The following is a 21453-nucleotide window of genomic DNA, read 5'->3' on the forward strand; positions in this document are numbered from 1 at the left end:
GAAGAACAATAAGGGAGGCTGTCTAAATAGGGTTACGGAAGATCAGTACTAGAGCAGAGGCTGCGGAAATAGGGGCGGAATATTTCAGAAATACTTGAAGAGATCGTTCTCTTCAGGGTTTGGTTAGACGTAGTCTTCCGTGAGCAGCAGCGACGGCCCGTACCCTGGTTTGGGCCTTACGAACAAGGAGGAGGCGTTCGTGTTCTGAAAGGATTGAAAGAACCCCTCAAACTCCGACCTCAACCGTCGGCGGCGAGGAGGGGGATTGGTACTCTAAGGGCGGGAGCCCGCCCCCAGCAAGAGAAAGCGCTGAGTCATCCTGGCGGGGCACGTTGGGTCGGGGCGGTGCTCTGGCCATATCCCCCTCCCCATTCCCCCGCCTGCACCCCCGGCCCGCCCTGACTCTCGCGAGAGCCTTACAGGCTATAAAGGCAGCGCCTCGCGCACGCCTCACGTGTCTTCTTCCTCGCTGGTGTCGGTCCTATTTCAGTGGAACTGGTGAGTATAAGGGCAGCGCCCCCGCTCCGCCCGTCACCTTTTCCGTCTTCTCGGGGCCCGCCGAACTCAGCTGGGCTCCTCGGACAAAGAAGGCGGCCAGGCGAAGCGATCCTCATGTGGGGCTCCTTTGGGTGCGGGGACGAGGTTGAAACCCGAGGCTAACGGCAGCTTGAGTCTCCCCTACCCCCAGCAATACAAGCAGAAAGCGGTGATTGGCTTGGCGTGGCGTCTGGGCGGGTTGGTGGTGATGGAGTCTCCTGACGGGCGGGTAAGGGAAACTTCTCGAGTGAATCTGCAAACTGATCAGGAACTGAGGGCTAGCCGTCGGTCGTGTAGTAGAGGGAGAGGCTGTTCCCCATCTTCAGGTGTGGAAAGTTACCTAAGATTCCGTTCTCCGTCTTTATTTTTCCACCTGCAGAATGGGGTTTGTAGTGATTCTAAATGCCCTCGGTGAAGACTGAGCACTCTTCTGCTGAGCTTTCTGAGGTGCTAGGGTGGGGGTGATGATGGGAGTGGCAGGGAGGGTACAAGAAGCGGGTTTTGAGGGTGTGGCTTTTACCAGGGACCTTCAAGGGGCGATTTCCTGAAGGGGACACACCCGGTGGAACTCCAGCAGCATCCCCGCCCCCCGCTCTTGGTCGTGCTTTAGTGGGCGTGGGGATCCCTTGGAAAAGCAGGTTTGAATAAGGAGGGTCACCTCCTGTGTTTGGTTGGGTTTTTAATTGTCGCAGTCGATGTTAAGTCTTTCTTATGGTTGTAGTATTATGAACCAAGAATTTGGGGACTTGAAAAGTTAGCTTCTTGGGATTATCAAACTGATGACTTACTGGGTTAAATCTTACCTTGGTCTTGACCAGGGTGAATCCAGTGTTATATTGCTTTTTGGCGATAAATTGACTCTTGTTCTACTTACCATTTTTCCAGGATCTTGGTCCCTCGGTAAACTCACTTTTGAAAGGACTTCTGGGCTTTAAACACAACACTTAGAATTTTGAAATTGAGCGGATGCCATAATCTTGGACTTGGCCTCTTAAAAAATTGGATTGGCTTTAGGGTGTGTGTCTTGGGAAATCTACCCAGAGAAAGATTAAAGGGTGCTTCCCACGTTCTGAAGGCAGATGGAGGTGCAGGCCAGGGAAAGGGCATCATGGCAGCTTCTGGGGCTTGGGTGCTCAGTGTTTATGGCATTGCACATTTGGGCCCAGATTTGAGAGTTTCCTCTCTTCTCTCTGTACACCTGTATAATAAACGTACACAAGAAAAAGCAATTGTACAGATGATGGTTCAGGAAGAGTTCAGTTTATAAAGAAATTCCCATTTTAAAGTGAAAACAACATTGTAAATCAACTATGCTGCTGCTAAGTCACGTCAGTCGTGTCCAACTCTGTGCGACCCCATAGATGGCAGCCCACCAGGCTCCCATCCCTGGGATTCTCCAGGCAACAATACTGGAGTGGGTTGCCATTTCCTTCTGCAATGCGTGAAAGTGAAGTCGCTCAGTCGAGTACGACTCTTCACGACCCCATGGACTGTAGCCTACCAGGCTCCTCTGTCCATGGGATTTCCCAGGCAAGAGTAGTGGAGTGGGGTGCCATTGCCTTTTCCTAAATCAACTATATTCCAATAAAAATTTAAAAATCTCAAATGAACAGTCCCTCCCCTCAAAAATGAAAACAGAGCTGAGATTCAGAGATGTGTAATATTTTTGTTTGAAAAGTTGGAAAGCTCAGTTCATGCTTCTTACTGTTATAAAAGTTTATGTGTATATTCAAGACCACTGGACAATTTCTACAGCTGAGTCTGTTAAATAAATGAAGGTTGTTATCTAGAAAAGTAAGACTTGTTTCTAATTCACTTTCTCTCATCTTTTCCAGCTGATAGCAATATGTCTTCAGGGAATGCCAAAATTGGGCACCGTGCCCCCCAGTTCAAAGCAACAGCTGTTATGCCAGATGGTCAGTTCAAGGATATCAGCCTAGCTGACTACAAAGGTAAGAGTAGTTAATTAGGTTCATTAATATGAAATTATATTACAATCTAGGGAGGGCTTGTTCACTCTCTGTATCTCTTGTCATGTTTGAGTGTAAAATGATTTTTACATCTTTAGGATAAGAGGCTGTTGCCTTCCTATTGAATTAAAGTGGTGATTATCATCAGTGAACATAGGGTAGATCTCCCAAGTCCAAACAACTTCTGGAGAAGGCATGTGCATACTTCATTATATCTGGACATAATATCTCAATTATCTTCCCAATATTGCTCCTCAGTTATTTTACTGGAGATAAACTCATTATCTTGTTACAGTTTAAAGCCTCGGACAATTTAAAGTCTCAGAGCTCAAGTCTTTGGAGCTGTGAAACTGTTCAGTTTACAAAAATGTGTGTCACGACTGAGGGTTTAGGCATGTTCCCTTGACATTTTACCTCCAGAGAAAAATTGATGTCACAGTTGGAACAACTCTCCTTTCTGTTAAGTAGTTTCATGTAGACACCAGGCAAATACTAATGAGGATCTTTTTACTTTATTGTCCTAGAATAGCAAGGTATTCTGGGACGGTTCAAAATACGGATTTCCTAGCATTTAAACCTAAGAACTCAGGTGTCAAGTATACCTTTCTTGGTGATATAGCAGTTCATAGAGTTAGCTTTTGGGTAAAACCTATGACTAGATTTCTTAACAAATTCCACATACTGGTTGGAATGAGAGCAGATAAGTGGGGCCCTATGGAGGGAAGCTCCTCCTGGCAAACAAAGTAAGTAGCACCATAGGGAGGTGACCCTGGCCCAAGGGTAAAGGCATGAGGTTTAGGAAGAGTTGCTCTGTGCCCTCCTGGGCTTGACCTGCTGAAGCTTATTAGCAAAACCCTGGGGGAAGGTTGAAGTGAATGTCAAAAGGACCAGCTTATTTTGATTTTGAAACATTGCTGGTATCTGGAAATGTGAATCTTTGGAATTGTTGGTGAGAGACTGCTTGACAGGTTGAAGATCTACTTCAATTGGTAATCAGAATGACTTTCATAAAATTCCAACTAGAAATCCTATTACCTACCAGGAGAATTTTGGGAACTTTTGTCTTAGAAATTTTTTCTTTGCTTGTGCATCCTATCAGACTTATTTGAACCATGTTTGTGATGATTTAGGTATCACTTAGACCTTACCTATCACATTACTGTGGTTCACTGTGGAAGAATACCAAAGGCTCTGACTTTCTCTTGTTGGTCTTGTTGCCTTGTGGCAGAGAATCCAGCCATTAAGCTCTTTCTGGGCACTGATTATATGAGTATTGGCAGTAGATGATTGCATCCTTGTTTTTTCTTCACTGAAGAACTTGGTGTTTGTGTTAATTTTAACTACCCAGAGAAGATCAAAATTAGACTGAACAGTGCTTATCTGTAGTTGGCAGCTAACATGGAAGAAGGAAAATTCTTACAGCCGAGGTTCTACAGTAGCTGCTAGGCATCATCTGTGTTGAGCATCTTGGTGTTTTAACAGTTGTCTGCCATCAGTTTAAAAAGGCTTCTTTTTTCCCATAGGAAAATGTCTTTAGGTTTACATTCTCTGCAAAGCAAGGAAGTCTATTTCAAAGGATAATGGGCTTTTTTTTTTTTTTTTTCAGGAAAATATGTTGTGTTCTTCTTTTACCCACTTGACTTCACCTTTGTGTGCCCCACGGAGATCATTGCTTTCAGTGATAGGGCAGAAGAATTTAAGAAACTCAACTGCCAAGTGATTGGTGCTTCTGTGGATTCTCACTTCTGTCACCTGGCATGGTAAATCTCTTGGTCCATTTGGCATGGGCTTATTGTAGAAAATTTATTATGGATTTTTTTTTTTTGGTAGCTGTGCTGTGTGGCATGTGGGATCTTAATTCTCCAACCAGGAATCAAACCTTTGCCTCATGCAGTGGAAGCGTGGTAGAAGTCTTAACCACTGGACCACCAAGGAAGTCCAGGCATAGGAACTTTTAAGCAGCAACTAGAACCCGGAGGCTTTGGCAATAGACTTTCAAGTATTGACTTCTGGCTCCTCATGGAAGGAGTACAAATGCTCTGACTTCCTCTTGTTGCTCCTATAACTTAGCAGCAGAAGGAAAGCAGCTTGGGTTGCAACTGAGTGTACCTGGTGATTTTAATTGGCCTCAGCCATTTACTGCTGGGCTTCCCTCATAGCTTAGTCGGTAAAGAATTGCCTGCAATGCGGGAGACCCGGGCTCAATTCCTGGGTTCGAAAGATCCCCTGGAGAAGGAAATGGCAATCCACTCCAGTATTCTTGCCTGGAAAATCCCATGGACAGAAGAGCCTGGCAGGCTACAGTCCATGGGGTCCCAAGAGTTGGACACAACTTAGGGACTAAACCATCATTTACTGCTGGAAAAAATTTATTTTAAGTTGTCTGGGCAGTTAGATTAGCAACATTGGAGTGGGATAGATACAGTTAATGCTTTTGTTATAGAAGAATTTTAATGAGTGTGATTGTATGTGTGTTTTTTTACTATAGGATCAACACACCCAAGAAACAAGGAGGACTGGGACCCATGAACATTCCCTTGATATCAGACCCCAAGCGCACCATTGCTCAGGACTATGGGGTCTTAAAGGCTGATGAAGGCATCTCATTCAGGTATATATGCACCAGGAAACTGGCTGATTGGCTGAAGATCTTTTATAAGTAGAGCTGTGATCTGTGGAGACTTTTCTTATTTTGTTTTTTTTCCTGTTTTGTTGAGAAATAATTGATATACATCACTGTGTAAGTTTAAGGTGGATGGCATAATGGTTTCATTCTTTATGCAGGACCTAAGGGGACGGCCAGTTTCTGCTGATTTACTCTTAACAGCAATTTCTAAAACTGTACTCTCTCCCTCTGACCTTAAATATTTTCTTCCAGGGGCCTTTTTATTATTGATGATAAAGGAATCCTTCGACAGATCACCATAAACGACCTTCCTGTTGGCCGCTCTGTGGATGAGACGCTGAGACTAGTTCAGGCCTTCCAGTTTACTGACAAACATGGGGAAGGTAAGCCAGTTTGCCTGGTGACAGGACAGTGGAGTGATAGGGTGGGAAAGATGGTGGGAGCAAAGTCTACCAGACAGGAAAAGGGTTATTATGTCTCTTTAAGAAATTGCAGTCTCTGGATTATAGTGGGTTGTGGGGGTGAGGTAATAGAAAAGCTTGGGGAGGAGAATATAAAGGCTTTTTGTTCCAACTGCATATTCCCAGCTTCTACCCTGCTCATTTAGAATTACTTACTGCTGCAGATTCAACTTGTTAAAGTGTAGGAGGATTTCATAGGTGTTAACATTTTTGTCTTTTACAAATTCATTCTGTTGTGCAGGATATTTTTTGTATCTATAAGAATTATAGTCACCAAATACCAAATTATATAAATGCTCAATAGAAAAATTTTTTTGAGGAGGGATGAGGGCAAGAAGGTTTGAGGTGAAATCTCTAGGTCCTTAGAGAAGTTTCAGGATTCAGGACGATGTTTTTGTTGAGTCTGTCCTTGTAAAATCTAAACATGACTGAGAAGATTCAATTTATGGTTTTTGTCTAGCATTCGCTAGAGTGTAGGTCTTTCTTACTGCTCTGGTCCTTCTCATCTGAAATAGTCCCCTTGAAGTGTTTTTGATAAAGTCCTCTCATCTGAAATAGTCCCCTTGAAGTGTTTTTGATAAAGTCCTGAACTGCTTGCTCCCAGGTTCTCAGTTTATAAGACTGTAGCTTCTGAAAACTCCCCACTTTGGCCCAGTGGAGTTGTTGCTTTTAATGAGACCACCTTATTCCAGCTAAGAGTTTAAAGAACAGCTCCTCAGTCTGCTGCAAGTGCTGGATATGTAGGGGGAAGGGGATCTTGAACCCCACCCAGCCACCCCAGCTTAATGTAATTGAGGATATAAAATAGTTGTGATCACTGCTCGGATCTCATGAGTTACAGGAGGTGGAAGTTAAGAGTCTGGGTTAGTGGTGTTTGGGGGACCCAAAAGTGCTAGTTTGGCTGGAGTGGAAGGCTGGTAGGTAATGGCAATCAGAAGGCACCATTTGCAGAAGTATGTGTAGGCTTTACCCTGGATTGAAGCAGACAGCAGCTGAGACTGCCCTCTGGTGGAGAATGGTTCAGAACAAAGATGGAAGGAGCTGAGGAAATGGGTGGCAAAGTTGGCCCTTTATTGGACTTTCCCTTGCATGTGTAGTATAGACTTTTTAATTAATTTTTACTGCAATAGACTCTTGAACCCAAGTTTTCATGAGTTGTGAAGCTTGCTTCTTCACACTCTTGTCCTCCGGTGCTTCCCATCCCACTAAAACAAGCACAGCTTTCTGTGTGCAGTCTTTAATGGCTTATAATACGATAGTATTTGATTGCCTGTGGATATCAAGCACTCTACCAGGTGCTGTCATGTTATTTGACAAATAATCCTACAGTCCTGTTTTTAAAATTGAGATACATGTTAGTTTCAGGTATACAACATAATGATCTGATATTTGTATATCCTACATTCCTATTTTGCTTTAAAATTTCTTTTATCTTGAATTTACACTTTTTTTGGGGGGATCTTTGAGTGAACCTGTATTACATTTTAGCAGAGAAAAGGGTGAACTGACAATACTACAAAGAAATTTTTTACTTAAATCCTATGTTCCTATTTTTTTTTTTTTTCAAAAATTAAATTTTTCAAAAATTTATTTATTTTTGGCTCTGTTGGGTCTTCATTGCTACTTGGGCTTTCTCTAGTTGCAAGTGGGGGCTACTCTCTAGTTGCAGTGTGAGGGCTTCTCATTGTGGGGGCTCCTCTTGTGGACTACGGGCTCTAGGGCACTCAGGCTTCAGTAGTTGTGACTCCTGGGCTCTGAAATTAGGCTCCATGGTTGTGGTGTGCGGGCTTAGTTGTTCTGTGACATGTGGGATCTTCCTGGGTCAGGGATGGAAATGTCTCTTGTGTTGGCAGGCAGAATCTTCACCAGTGAATCACCAGGGAAGCCCCTGTGTTTCTATTTTTAGGACCAATAAACCACTATTTAAACACTGTATGTATTCAGTTAATGGTAGAACTGGGATCAAAATTCAAAGCCCTCTTTTTTTTTACATAGTTTAAAATGATGAGAAAGGCATTGTTTAGAGCCTTCTGTGTTAGGGAGAGTTGTACTTCAGGTTCTATTGAAAGCTGGTCAATGTGGGACTCAGCCAATTCTGCTGAGCTTCATATTCTTAAAATCCAGCACTGTTGGGTATGAGTCCCAAGTGTGGATCTTTCTTTCCTGTCATTGATTATTGGTACAGTCTTAAGTGCCAAGAGGCCTTAGTGCAAGGATACTAAGTTGTCAAGGTTCTTCTTTCTGGCTCATTATTCCTTCTATCTTGGTGTCGTGGTTTGTAATTGGGCTCTTCTAAAGCTGTGTTTTCTTCCTGGACAGAAGAATCTTTGGTTTTCCTGGTGGTAAACTGCTGGGTCTGGTCACTGATTTTATGCTGCTCTTTATTCTCAGAAGCTTGTTTATACTTATGACCTGTGCTCTAACCCTTTGCTGGCACTAAAGCCAATGACTATGTAAGGATCAAATGGAGATTTTGTAAAGCAGCTAAGTGCATACATACCTTGTTCGCAGACGGCTGTTTGTAGAATCTGACCTCTGAGGCTATGACATCCTTGCTGCTGCTGCTAAGTCGCATCAGTCGTGTAACTCTGTGTGACCCCATAGACGGCAGCCCACCAGGCTTCCCCATCCCTGGGATTCTCCAGGCAAGAACACTGGAGTGGGTTTCCATTTCCTTCTCCAATGCGTGAAAGTTAAAAGTGAAAGTGAAGTCGCTCAGTCGAGTCCGACTCTGTGCGACCCCATGGACTGCAGCCTACCAGGCTCCTCCATCCATGGGATTTTCCAGGCAAGAGTACTGGAGTGGGGTGCCATTGCCTTCTCCAATGACATCCTTAGAGGGGAAGAAAAGGGCTTCGTTTCACTCACTTGAGAAAGTGAGACTTTTGCTGCTTCGTTACTGGACTTTGGTGACTACATGTCTCCTGCAAGACAAAACAACAGGTTAAGAGTGGAATATCAGAGATCACTCCCCTTATCTCACTTTCCTCAGGTTTTCCCAGGGAGCATTGCTAACTCAGGGTGATAGGAAAGACTGAAGATTATGCTTTTGCATAAAGTATTTGAGAGATTCAAACTCAGACCTTTGCTTACCAATGTATAGAAGGCAATTACTTAGTGAAACAAGCAGGACCTTCTGTGGAGGTCCTGCCCCTTTGTTTCAGGCATTCTTGTTTGGCAGAGTTGAGGAACACTAAGACAAACTTAGTGTTTGTCTAAGAACACAATACCCAGCTGTGGATGTGACTGGTGATAGAAGCAAGGTCCGATGCTGTAAAGAGCAATATTGCATAGGAACCTGGAATGTCAAGTCCATGAATCAAGGCAAATTGGAAGTGGTCAAACAGGAGATGGCAAGACTGAAATGTCGACATTCTAGGAATCAGCGAACTCAAATGGACTGGAATGGGTGAATTTAACTCAGATGACCATTATATCTACTACTGTGGACAGGAATCCCTCAGAAGAAATGGAGTAGCCATCATGGTCAACAAAAGAGTCCGTAATGCAGTACTTGGATGCAATCTCAAAAATGACAGAATGATCTCTGTTTGTTTCCAAGGCAAACCATTCAATATCACAGTAGTCTAAGTCTATGCCCCAACCAGTAACGCAGAAGAAGCTGAAGTTGAACAGTTCTATGAAGACCTACAAGACCTATTTTAGAACTAACACCCCAAAAAGATGTCCTTTTCATTATAGGGGACTGGAATGCAAAAGTAGGAAGTCAAGAAACACCTGGAGTAACAGGCAAATTTGGCCTTGGAATACGGAAGGAAGCAGGGCAAAGACTAATAGAGTTTTGCCAAGAAAATGCACTGGTCATAGCAAACACCCTCTTCCAACAACCTAAGAGAAGACTACACATGGACATCACCAGATGGTCTACACTGAAATCAGATTGATTATGTTCTTTGCAGCCAAAGATGGAGAATCTCTATACAGTCAAGAAAAACAAGACCGGGAACTGACTGTGGCTCAGATCATGAACTACTTATTACCAGATTCAGACTTAAATTGAAGAAAGTAGGGAAAACCACTAGACCATTCAGGTATGACCTAAATCAAATCCCTTATGATTATACAGTGGAAGTGAGAAATAGATTTAAGGGACTAGATCTGATAGATAGAGTGCCTGATGAACTATGGAATGAGGTTCGTGACATTGTACAGGAGACAGGGATCAAGACCATCCCCATGGAAAAGGAATGCAAAAAAGCAAAATGGCTGTCTGGGGAGGCCTTACAAATAGCTGTGAAAAGAATAGAAGCGAAAAGCAAAGGAGAAGAGGAAAGATATAAGCATCTGAATGCAGAGTTCCAAAGAATAGCAAGGAGAGATAAGAAAGCCTTCTTCAGCGATCAATGCAAAGAAATAGAAGAAAACAACAGAATGGGAAAGACTAGAGATCTCTTCAAGAAAGTTAGAGATACCAAGGGAACATTTCATGCAAAGATGGGCTCAATAAAGGACAGAAATGGTATGGACCTAACAGAAGCAGAAGATATTAAGAGGTGGCAAGAATACACAGAAGAACTGTACAAAAAAGATCTTCACGACCCAGATAAATCACGATGGTGTGATCACTGACCTAGAGCCAGACATCCTGGAATGTGAAGTCAAGTGGGCCTTAGAAAGCATCACTACGAACAAAGCTAGTGGAGGTGATGGAATTCCAGTTGAGCTATTTCAAATCCTAAAAGATGATGCTGTTAAAGTGCTGCACTCAATATGCCAGCAAATTTGGAAAACTCAGCAGTGGCCACAGGACTGAAAAAGGTCAGTTTTCATTCCAATCCCAAAGAAAGGCAATGCCAAAGAATGCTCAAACTACCGCACAATTGCTCTCATTTCACATGCTAATAAAGTAATGCTCCAAATTCTCCAAGCCAGGCTTCAGCAATACGTGAACCGTGAACTTCCTGATGTTCAAGCTGGTTTTAGAAGAGACAGAGGAACCAGAGATCAAATTGCCAACATCCGCTGGATCATGGAAAAAGCAAGAGAGTTCCAGAAAAACATCTATTTTTGACTATGCCAAAGCCTTTGACTGTGTGGATCACAATAAACTGGAAAATTGTGAAAGAGATGGGAATACCAGACCACCTGACCTGCCTCTTGAGAAATCTGTATGCAGGTCAGAAAACAACAGTTAGCAGACTGATTCCAAATAGGAAAAGGAGTATGTCAAGGCTGTATATGGTCACCCTGCTTATTTAACTTCTATGCAGAGTACATCATGAGAAACGCTGGACTGGAAGAAGCACAAGCTGGAATCAAGATTGCCGGGAGAAATATCAATAACCTCAGATATGCAGATGACACCACCCTTATGGCAGAAAGTGAAGAGGAACTAAAAAGCCTCTTGATGATAGTGAAAGTGGAGAATAAAAAGTTGGCTTAAAGCTCAACATTCAGAAAACAAAGATCATGGCATCTGGTCCCATCACTTCATGGGAAATAGATGGGGAAACAGTGGAAACAGTGTCAGACTTTATTTTGAGGGGCTCCAAAATCACTGCAGATGGTGACTGCAGCCATGAGATTAAAAGACGCTTACTCCTTGGAAGGAAAGTTATGTCCAACTTAGATAGCATATTGAAAAGCAGAGACATTACTTTACCAAAAAGGTCCGTCTAGTCAAGGCTATAGTTTTTCCAGTGGTCATGTATGGATGTGAGAGTTGGACTGTGAAGAAAGCTGAGAGCCGAAGAATTGGTGCTTTTGAACTGGTGTTGGAGAAGACTCTTGAGAGTCCCTTGGACTGCAAGGAGATCCAGCCAGTCCATTCTGAAGGAGATCAGTCCCGGGATTTCTTTGGAAGGAATGATGCTAAGGCTGAAACTCCAGTACTTTGGCCACCTCATGTGAAGAGCTGACTCATTGGAAAAGACTCTGATGCTGGGAGGGATTGGGGGCAGGAGGAGAAGGGGACGACAGAAGATGGGATGGCTGGATGGCATCACTGACTCGATGGACGTGAGTCTGGGTGAACTCCGGGAGTTGGTGATGGACAGGGAGGCCTGGCGTGCTGTGATTCATGGGGTCGCAAAGAGTCGGACACGACTGAGTGACTGAACTGAACTGAAGACAAAGTGCTGCCTTCATATCTCTGAAGAGCCAGCTGATAGAAGCAGCAGCTTAGTGTTAGGGTTTACACAGTCCTAACTTTGTCATTTTTTAGCTTGTGTTTTTCTTGGGAATGGGGGTAAGTCACTTTTTTTTTTTTGGTCAGTGTTTACTGTGGTTATATATGATAGAATTTACCTTTTTAAGTGTATAATTCTTGGGTACTAGTTACATTCAGTGTTGTATATCACCACTATTTCTCAAACTTTTTCATCATCCCAAATAAGCAGTAGTAGTAGTAACCATGAAGAAATAACTCACCATTCCCCTTTCCCTCCAGCCTTTTGTAACTTCCGTTCAACTTTCTGCATCTATGAATTTACCTATCTTAAATATTATGTGCGTGAAACCATACAATGTTTATCCATTTGTGTCTGGTTTCTTTCACTTGGCATAATGTTTTCAAGGTTCTCAAAAGTTTATCCAGGCTGTAGTATGTGTCAGGGAGAAGGCAATAGCACCCCATTCCAGTACTCTTGCCTGGAAAATCTCATGGATGGAGGAGCCTGGTGGGCTACAGTCCATGGGGTCACTGAGGGTCGGACACGACTGAGCAACTTCACTTTCACTTTTCATTTTCATGCATTGGAGAAGGAAATGGCAACCCACTCCAGTGTTCTTCCCTGGAAAATCCCAGGGATGGGGGAGCCTGGTGGGCTGCCGTCTATGGGGTCGCACAGAGTCGGACACGACTGAAGCGACTTCGTTGCAGCAGTATGTATCAGAACTTCATTCTTTTTAAAGGCTGAATAATATTTAATTGTATATGTATGCTTGGTGGCTGAGACAGGAAAGAATCTGCCTGCAATGCAGGAAACCCAGGTTCAATCCCTGGGTGGGGAAAATCCCCTGGAGCGAGGGGTAAAGCAACCCCCTCCAGTATTCTTGCCTGGAGAATCCCATGGACAGAGTAGCCTGTTGGGTTATAATCCATGGAGTCGCAAGGAGTTGGACACGACTAAGAAACTTTGACTTTTCATATGTATACTACATTTTGTCTGTTAACAGGTTTTTTCCACCTTTTGGCTATTGTGAATAATGTTGGTAAAATACTGGTGAATATATCTGAATCCTCGTTTCTAGTTACTTTGAATATATACATAGGAGTAGAATTTCTGGGTCCTATGGTACTTGTGTATTTAGATTCTTGAGGAATTTTCAGACTTTCCCACAGCACCTGTACCATTTTACATCACTAACAGCAGCAGCAGCAGCAGCAATACCAAGCGTTCTTTATATCCTTCCCAGCATTTACTTTTTTTTTTTTGACTAGCCATCTTAGGGGATATGAAGTGGTATCTCATTGTGGTTTTGATTTGTATTTCCGTAATGACTAGTGATAGCATATTTTCATGTGTTTATTGATCATTTGTATATCTTTGGAGATACATCTTTTTTCAAGTCCGTTGCTCATTTTTAATTGTCTTTTTGTTGTTGTGGGAGTTTGGATTTAATTTTGGCTATTAATCCCTCATTAGATACGATTTGTAAATATTTTTTTCCCATTCTGTGAGTTGTCTTCAAAGAATTTATGGATTTTTGGATGAACTTAGAGCCCATTATACAAACTGAAGTAAGTCAGATAAAGATAAATATCGTATATGATCGTATATATATGGAATCTAGAAAGATGGTACAAAAAATTTTATATAAGACATAGAGAACAGACTTAGGGACATGGGGAGAAGGGAGGAGAGGGTGAGATGTATGGAGAGAGTAACATGGAAACTTACATTACCATATGTAAATTAGATAGCAAAAGGGAATTTGCTGTATGTCTCAGGGAACTCTGTATCAACCTAGAGGGGTGGGATGGGGAGGGAGATAGGAGGGAGGGGACATGTATACCTATGGTTGATTCATGTTGAGGTTTGCCAGAAAACAAAATTCTGTAAAGCAATTATCCTTCAATTAAAAAATAAAGAATTTATGGTTTTAGCTCTTCCATTTAGGTTGTTGATGTGTTTTTAAGTAAATTTCTTGTATATGGTATGAATAGATGACCAGCATCATTGTTGTTAATTTCTTTAAATTTCAGTTACTGCATGAACAAATTAAGTATAGTAACTCGGGCTACAGTGAGGATTAACTTGCATATTTAGTTTTGTACTGATAGGCTGAATGATCTGACTGGAGGATAGACCTCCTGGCACCTGAATGTTGAAGCCCTTTAGGGCTCAGATTTGGTTTTTTAGGCATCCAGTTGTCCTTAGGAGGGTGGAGCTTACCACTGATCTGGTTATTAATCAGTACCCTTCCTCTTGCAGTGTGCCCAGCTGGCTGGAAGCCTGGCAGTGATACCATCAAGCCTGATGTCCAGAAGAGCAAAGAATATTTCTCTAAGCAGAAGTGAGCGCTCGGCCGTTTTAGGGCCAGGCTGCAGTAGGCGGCCTTGAAAACAAAACCTCTTTTGTCCTATTTTTGTGCTTAAAACCATGATCTTACACTCCGCCAGGATGTGGTGTGGGACAGGACGGGCCTTTCCTGCAGGGGTTGGGGACGCCAGCCTTTCTTCCTCTGGACGGAAAGACCTGAGCCAGGCCAACTGATGTATACTGTAAGGGGGTATCACTTGATCTTTTGTAGTTGTATTAAATTTGAAATGAGACCTTGTTGATTCTTCATTGGTTGTGGGGCAGGGGAAGCTTTTAAGAGGAATTTAGTCTGCTTTTTTGGGAGAAAATGAGGTGCGAGAGCTGCCTCAGAATCGTGAAATGATATTGAGGGAAAATGTACATAGACAACAGGGAAAAGAGCAAGACCTGCTACAGTATCAGCCAAGGTGCTGCAGTTTATGCTGTAGGCTGGGTTGCAATGAGGTGCCTGACACTTACAGTACTAGGAGGGCTACATGAAAACCTGGATGAATGCCTGGGACTGGATCTATGAAAGATTACAGTTATGGGCTTTAGGTACCTTTGGAACTGAAAGAGGGAGACAAACCCAGGGCTGGCTTTCTGTGTCAAGAGAACAGTGGTGAGCACCTCTTGGCTTCCCTGGGTTTCCAGCCTTGATTTAAGGATAGTTCTTGTCCTCATGAAAGTCGCTCAGTCTTGTCCGACTCTTTGCAACTGCATGGACTATATACAGTCCATGGAGTTCTCCAGACCAGAAAACTGTGAGTGGGTAGCATTTTCCCCTTCTCCAGTGAATCTTCCCAACCCAGGAATCAAACCAGGGTCTCCTGCATTGCAGGTGGATTCTTTCCCAAATGAGCTATCAGGGAAGCCCTATCTTTCCTGATGCTGGGAAAGACTGAAGGCAGAAGGGGATGACAGGATGAGATGGTTGGAGGACATCACGAACTCGGACATGAGTAAGGTCTGGGAGTTGGTGATGGACAGGGAAGCCTGGCGTGCTGCAGTCCATGGGGTTGCAAAGACTTTGGACGCGACTCATTTGAACTTGTTCTCATTCGTATCTGTGTCGTGAGGGAGGGTTGTCAGTGGGGTGAAGGTGGATTCCTCCTGGGCCCAAGGCTAGGGCACATTTGCAACAGAAGATCCTTTAGTATGTGCTCTTCCGGACACCACCACCACCCCCCCCCCCCGACTAGCCCAGCCTACCTGTGGGCAGTAGTACAGGATTCCCAGGGCCGTCAACAACAGCTTACTGTATGCTAAGCAATTTCACATTTATTCAGTCACCATGATAACCCTCTGAAGCAGGTACTATTATTTAGGGGATAGTTCCTCCTTACGCCCTGTAACAGGTAGCATTTCGAAGCACTGCAGAGAAATGGTAACAGGTAGTGATTCCATGTTTCAAGGCAGGTGGGAGGTCTGGATCTACTTTGGTCTTAACCAAACTTTCCTGAGCCTTGTTATTTTAAGATCTCTACTAGAATAATTTATCAAAAATAATCATTTTATACCCAAAATAAGTTTCTTCCCTGGCGAAATATTAATAGTAGTGTAAAAGTCTTTTAACAGGTAGGTGCCACTGCCCTAAATGAGGATCCCACAGGCAGGGAAGGTATCAGGGTCCAGGGGATATAGGTGGGGAAACTGTGGGACTGAGCCAGCCTCTCCTGGGATTCTGAGGCTTCTTGGATAAGAGTGTAGTGATGTGAAGCTCTTGGGATGGAGAGCTAGGCTCCTCTGAGGGCTGAAGCAAGCCCAGTAAGGCCAAGCGTTGGGCAGGAGGAGTGGAAAAGTATGCCTTCTGCTCTTCTGAGTAGCGCTCCTGAGGTGTCACAGCATCCCGGTAAGTCCAGTCACGCCAATGGAAATTGAAGCGTTCAAGCAGGCTGATGCGGTCAGCTCTTGTGGGTACACAGTCAACGGGCTTTGTGGGTGGCAGATTCGGCACCTCTGTTCCTCGCAGTAGCACCACCCCTCGGATGGCAAACCAGCCCCCAAACCTGGGATGTATGCACACACCTGCTATGTGCTGGGGAGAGGGTAAAAAGAAAGCAAGGTCATGGTGGTCATATGGGCACCAATAACTACCATCAATGCAAGCTAGTTCACTTCTTATTCAACAGTGATTCTACCTGTGAGCCTGTCAGGGAATTCCCTGGTGGTCCAATGGTTAGGACTCCACGCTGTCACTGCCAAGGTCCCAGGTTCTATCTTTGGTCAAGGAACTAAGATCCCAAAAGCTGTGCTGCATACACACACATGTGAACTTCTGTCAGTCTTGGCTGGGCTCCCCTACTCCGTCAACTCTTCATGAAGTCACTGACCCCAAGGAGAGTTTCCTTAAGCTGAGCCTCAGCTTCCCAGTCGCACAGTGGATTTAATCACAGCTCTACCTGCTCCATTCTGTCACAAAGAAGAACAGACTAGTTCTCTAACCAGATCCCTGGTGGCTCAGATGGTAAACTGCCTGCCAGTGAAGGAGACATGGGTTTAATCCCTGGGTATGATTGGGAAGATCCCCTGGGGAAAGGAACAGTAACCCACTCCAGTATTCTTGCCCAGAGAATTCTGTGTACAGGAGCCTGGTGGGCTACTGTGCATGGGATCGCAAAGCAGAGTTGGACACAACTAAGTCTGAGTGAACTCCAGGAGTTGGTGATGGACAGGGAGGCCTGGCGTGCTGCGATTCATGGGGTCGCAGAGAGTCAGACATGACTAAGCAACTGAACTGAACTGAAGCGACTAACACTTCACTTTTTCTGACTTGATGTGTCTGCAAGTAGACGAAATCATGGAACTGGATCATTGACCATGGTGCACTCTTGTCCTGGATTGTGCCCAGCAACTCCTTTACCCAGGGAAGGTGGAAGAATGGGACTTGAAATTTTTTTTTTGCTGTGCCATGTGGTTAACAGGATTTCAGTTCTCTAACCATGGACTGAACCGGGACCATGGCAGTGAAAACCTGGAATCCTAACCACTAGACCACCAGGGAATTCCTGGGACTTGAAATCTTGATGGAATTTTATTTCATTTTCGTTCTCAGCCCCTATTTGCTCATACTTGCCCTCTGACCTGGGTCCCCCAAGGGTCAGACTCCACGTCCTGTCGCTGGTAGTAGTAAGCAGCCCCTGCTACATGGGCTGCTGTCTGGGCCAGGATCTTGGGGCGCCGGTTGGGGTGTACCTCGTAGTCAGCGATGACTTCTATCTGCAGCTCTGGGAGGCTCTGGGATAGAAGATAAGATGAAGACTTTAAGCGCAACAGGAATCATGATCATGTTCAACAGAGCCTTCAGTTGTGTTAACATGGCCCTGTCTTTAGAAGTCATGTTTAAAGGGAAAACATGACCTTAAACTTGGAGTGGGATTGGAGGCTCCAGTGTGAAGAAAATGATAATTCTGTTTAGGATTGTTCAGAAACCTCTGTTACGGCTCTGCCCTCCAGAGGCTGAGTGCAGAGGAAGACGGTCCAGCTTTGGGAGACCCAGTGTATGTATACGTATTTATGTATACGTGTAAAGTATGTAGTGCAGGGGTCCTGTTCTGTCCTCAAAAGACCCCATAAGGCTCCCAGGTCTAGGGCAAAGACAGGTGAGAGATGCGTGGAGAATTTTGGGGCTTATTCCTATTTCACTTGGAGGTCAAGGGAAGTCTGCTCATCATGTTGCCCATCAGGGAAGGGTGAGATTGATCTGTTTCAGACCTTGTTGGCTAGAGGGGGTGGCTAAACCTGAGATGAGAAGGCAGACTGGGGAGAGATCACGATGTCAAGGCTGGCTTTAGGATAGCCTTCTGCCAGGGAAGTGGCTCCTTGTAGGTCTAGATTCTATACTGAGCTTACAGGAACTGGAAGCAGATGCAGATTTGGAAGCTAGGTGAGGCTATAGCCAGCCTTGCTCACCTCTCTAACTCGGCCCAGGTGGTAGGCCACACACTGGTCCACAGGGTCAGTCAGTGGTTGGAGGTGGTGGCTCTGCAGGAAGGGCTTGAGGGCCCGGTCAAACATGGCAGGTGTGCTGAGTACCAGGAAGGCCAGTGTAGGTCCTGGCAGGGGTAGGTGGAAGGCTGGAGGCAGGAGTGCATTGTACCATGCCACCTGGAACAGAGAGAAAATTCAGGCCACACAAGAGGGCTAACTTAGGCCTTAGCCAGGCCCATACCTTGGCCTGGCATTCAAGGTTTCATGCAAATTGTCCAGCCTCCTTATTCAAACAATGAAATTCTCCTGATGATGTGTGTTTGTGGGGAACTCACCTGACAGTTACAATAGAGAGGCAAAGAATTCATAAACAACTAAGAAAAAGAAGAAATTGATTGTACTGTGGTTAGTGCAATAACAGGGCCAATGAAGGTCCTCTGAAATTAGAAAAGGCTTCTTGGAAGCTGAGTCTTGATGCTGGGAAGGTAACTTACAGGCTGATGTGGAGAGGGAGAATCTGGTGTGTGTTTTAAACAGGTCCCAGCATAAACAAAGAGGCAAAAAATGCAAAGCATACTTGGAGAATAGCAAATTGTCTAGTTTGATAGAAATGAAGCATCTGAGGAGGAGAGCAGAGGGAGAGAAGGCTGGAGAGATCAGTAAGAATGAGACTGTGACTGGCCTTGAATACCAATTGAAGGAATATGGGTCTAATTTGCTGACAGTGAGGGGTTAGCCATTGAAGATTTAAGAAGCAAACTGACATGGTCAGTTTTAGATCAACCTGGCTGCAGTGTGGAGGAAGGAATAGAGGCAAAGTGACAGCAAGGAAGTTATTGCAGAAATCCAAATGACTAATAGTGGGCTGAACCAGAGCATAGATAGGTTGAATTTAGGAGACAGATTCCTAAAGATCGCTGTGGATGACTGTATGTGGCGCTGGGAAGGGGAGAGAAGTAGGAACACAGGATGACTGGCAGGGCTGTAAGAGGCACTGTTCAATACCACAGCTCCTTCTACCAAAGTCTTCTTGATTATATCAGACAGGCATCTCCAATCTCTCCCACACCTGCCATCCACCATTATCTCCATACCTTTACTCAAGCAATTTCTGATATTTGAGATGTACATGACCCTCCTTCCTTCCAATCTATCTTTTCATATATAGCTCAACTTCATTTTTTCCAGGGAAGCCTCTCTGAGGCTAGACCCAACTACCTCTTCCTCTATAATCCTCTCCCAGCATTGCTGTATGCCACTCAGTGGAAAGTGGAAAGGGTGGCCTCTTAAGCATCAGGCAAAAGGCTCAGGTTGAGTTGATTTAGCCCTGCACTAAGCACAGGGCTCAGTGCAGAGGGCACTGGATGTGGGGGAAGATGGACCTATGTGACTAAGGGTAGGTCCTGATGCCAGACTTCTGTGTCAGGCAAGTGTACAGTTTCTAAACCCAGCCCAGCATTGATGATTGGCAACATCATGAATGTAACCTTTTGCAGATAGACTGAACAACCAAGCCAACTGTTTGCTTGTTCAACATCCAGAATGCCCTTTGCTCATGAGCCATACAAACATTCCCAGACCTTGCCCTCTCCTAAACTCCTTCAGGAAGCTTCCAAAGTGACTCTGGCTCCACAGATCCCCTTCTTCCTCTAAATTACCTGGGTGACAAAACCACAAGGTTACTGGATCACATGGTGTCTCCCACTCATCAATACAGCATTGTAGGAGGGTAAAAGAGATAACTCATTGGAAAGACTTTTATGTTGGGAAAGACTGAAGGCAGGAGGAGAAGGGGACGACAGAGGACGAGATGGTTGGATGGCATCACCGACTCAACGGACATGAGTTTGAGCAAGCTCCGGGAGTTGCTGATGTACAGGGAAACCTGGCGGTGCTGCAGTCCATGGGGTGACAAAGAGTCGGACACGACTGAGCGACTGAACAAAAACAACAAAAGAACAAACCTGCAACGCTGCTCTACCCATTTAGCCCAAGCGCCCTGTCTCGACAATTAAACGGACTCGCGGCCAGAGGAGCTCGAGAAAGATCAGAAAATTCACGGGCCTCACGTCAGTGGCACCGAAGCCATCCATACGCTTAGCCCTAGCACCGCAGCAGGGATAAACCAACCTGGAAGGGGTAAACTTCGAAGCCAAAAGGGCACAACGTGTCCTCAATCTTCTGCTTCAGCTCTGCGACTAGCGGCTCCATAGTGCACGTTACACACTGAGCCTGCTGGGGAATGGAGTCTCAAGGTTACTCGGGACTTTACGCTTTGAGACAGCTTGGACTCCATTTCCCAAGAGCTACGGGGATCAGCTGCGGGACTGTGTCGTCTCTGCGCGATGCATCCTGGGACACGTAGTTCATTCAGTTCGTAGAGGCACCCACTACAGAAGCAGAAAAACTCGGTTTCCCGACAAGCTTCACGGTGGGGGGGGCACTGTGACTGCGCGTGTTGCTTCCAGGGAAACGTAGTTCGGTAGCCTCCATCGCCGGTTGTCTCCAATAGAGGCGAACTCAATTTCCCAAGTGGCGCCGCAGAGGCCAGTCCGAAGTCGGGCTTTCCCCGCCTACCGTAAGGTTTGAACTGGGCGGTTTCAGTGGTCACTGGCACAGTTTCAGTGTTATGGTGCCAGAGTTGTGAGTCTGGGGACGTCTAAACCAAGATTCAGCATCTTCAATTCCCAATTGATATCTGTTTATCAGGGCATCCCGCTTTTCCCCTAATTTCGCAAGGAAGCCGCTCCCCCGACTAGTCCCAGAAACGCAGTTTTGGTCTGACTAATGCTTCCTTACCTTTAGTATTGCATCCCCCCACTCACCTCTTTAGAGCTTATGTTGTGGTCTTCCCTGGGCTGTGTCTTTGGTGTCCACAGTGTGGGGAGCAAGGGCACAAGACGCCAGGGAGCCAGACCCTTGCTGCAGTCTATGAGTAGGAGCCTGAGCTGGTCTGAGCAGCTCGACGCGCTTCTCAATGCTACGGACCGAAATGTGAACAGGATTAAGGTGAGGGGGCTCCTGAGTCCCCTACTCCCTTGTTTAGGGGATGTGAGTTAATAGATTGCAAAACAGAACTCATTGACCTGTGCATTTGTTTCTTTTGTAGCAGCGGCTGTATCCACTTGGAGTCTCTACCGGGGGTAAATATTGTCCCTCAGCCTTTCTTTCCAGTGTTATCCACTGTTCCTTCCAAATTCCAACTTTTCTTTTCCTGAAGAAACATCTGTTCCCCCCTCCGCCTAAGGGGCTTTCCACTTGTCCCTTCCTTTTTCTCTCAGCAGGAGACCTGGCTGGGACTTGGATTTCCCCTCGTGACTTGCCTACTGAGTCAGGAATCCAAGCTCAAAAGGCTTGGGCTCTAGAGGCTCCCGTATTTCCAGAGAGGCTAAACTGGGCTGAGGCCCACAGTGCATCTTCTCTCAGGGATGAAGTTACTATTCTTT

At 45.0% G+C, this 21453-nt stretch overlaps 2 protein-coding genes and 1 long non-coding RNA gene across 3 annotated transcripts; 2 read left to right on the forward strand and 1 right to left on the reverse strand.

The window, feature by feature from the left end:
* Positions 1-448: 448 nt before the first annotated feature.
* PRDX1 (peroxiredoxin 1) lies at positions 449-14331 on the forward strand. The gene is made up of 6 exons (XM_005894203.3): positions 449-498; positions 2373-2489; positions 4114-4267; positions 4996-5118; positions 5386-5516; positions 13991-14331. The coding sequence occupies exons 2-6, from the start codon at positions 2384-2386 to the stop codon at positions 14074-14076; spliced, it is 600 nt and encodes a 199-aa protein (XP_005894265.1). The 5' UTR covers positions 449-498; positions 2373-2383; the 3' UTR covers positions 14077-14331.
* A 1009-nt stretch (positions 14332-15340) lies between these two features.
* MMACHC (metabolism of cobalamin associated C) lies at positions 15341-20293 on the reverse strand. The gene is made up of 4 exons (XM_005894202.3): positions 20138-20293; positions 17990-18184; positions 17162-17314; positions 15341-16115 (listed from the first exon to the last, which is right to left on the reverse strand). The coding sequence occupies exons 1-4, from the start codon at positions 20216-20218 to the stop codon at positions 15702-15704; spliced, it is 843 nt and encodes a 280-aa protein (XP_005894264.1). The 5' UTR covers positions 20219-20293; the 3' UTR covers positions 15341-15701.
* Positions 20294-20606: 313 nt separating this feature from the next.
* On the forward strand, positions 20607-21392 carry LOC138986194 (uncharacterized). The gene is made up of 3 exons (XR_011463064.1): positions 20607-21016; positions 21117-21150; positions 21289-21392. It is a non-coding gene; the product is annotated as an uncharacterized lncRNA (long non-coding RNA).
* Positions 21393-21453: the final 61 nt, after the last annotated feature.

This window comes from Bos mutus, chromosome 3 (genome assembly GCF_027580195.1).
Source record: "Bos mutus isolate GX-2022 chromosome 3, NWIPB_WYAK_1.1, whole genome shotgun sequence".
Taxonomy (NCBI): Eukaryota; Metazoa; Chordata; class Mammalia; order Artiodactyla; family Bovidae; genus Bos; species Bos mutus.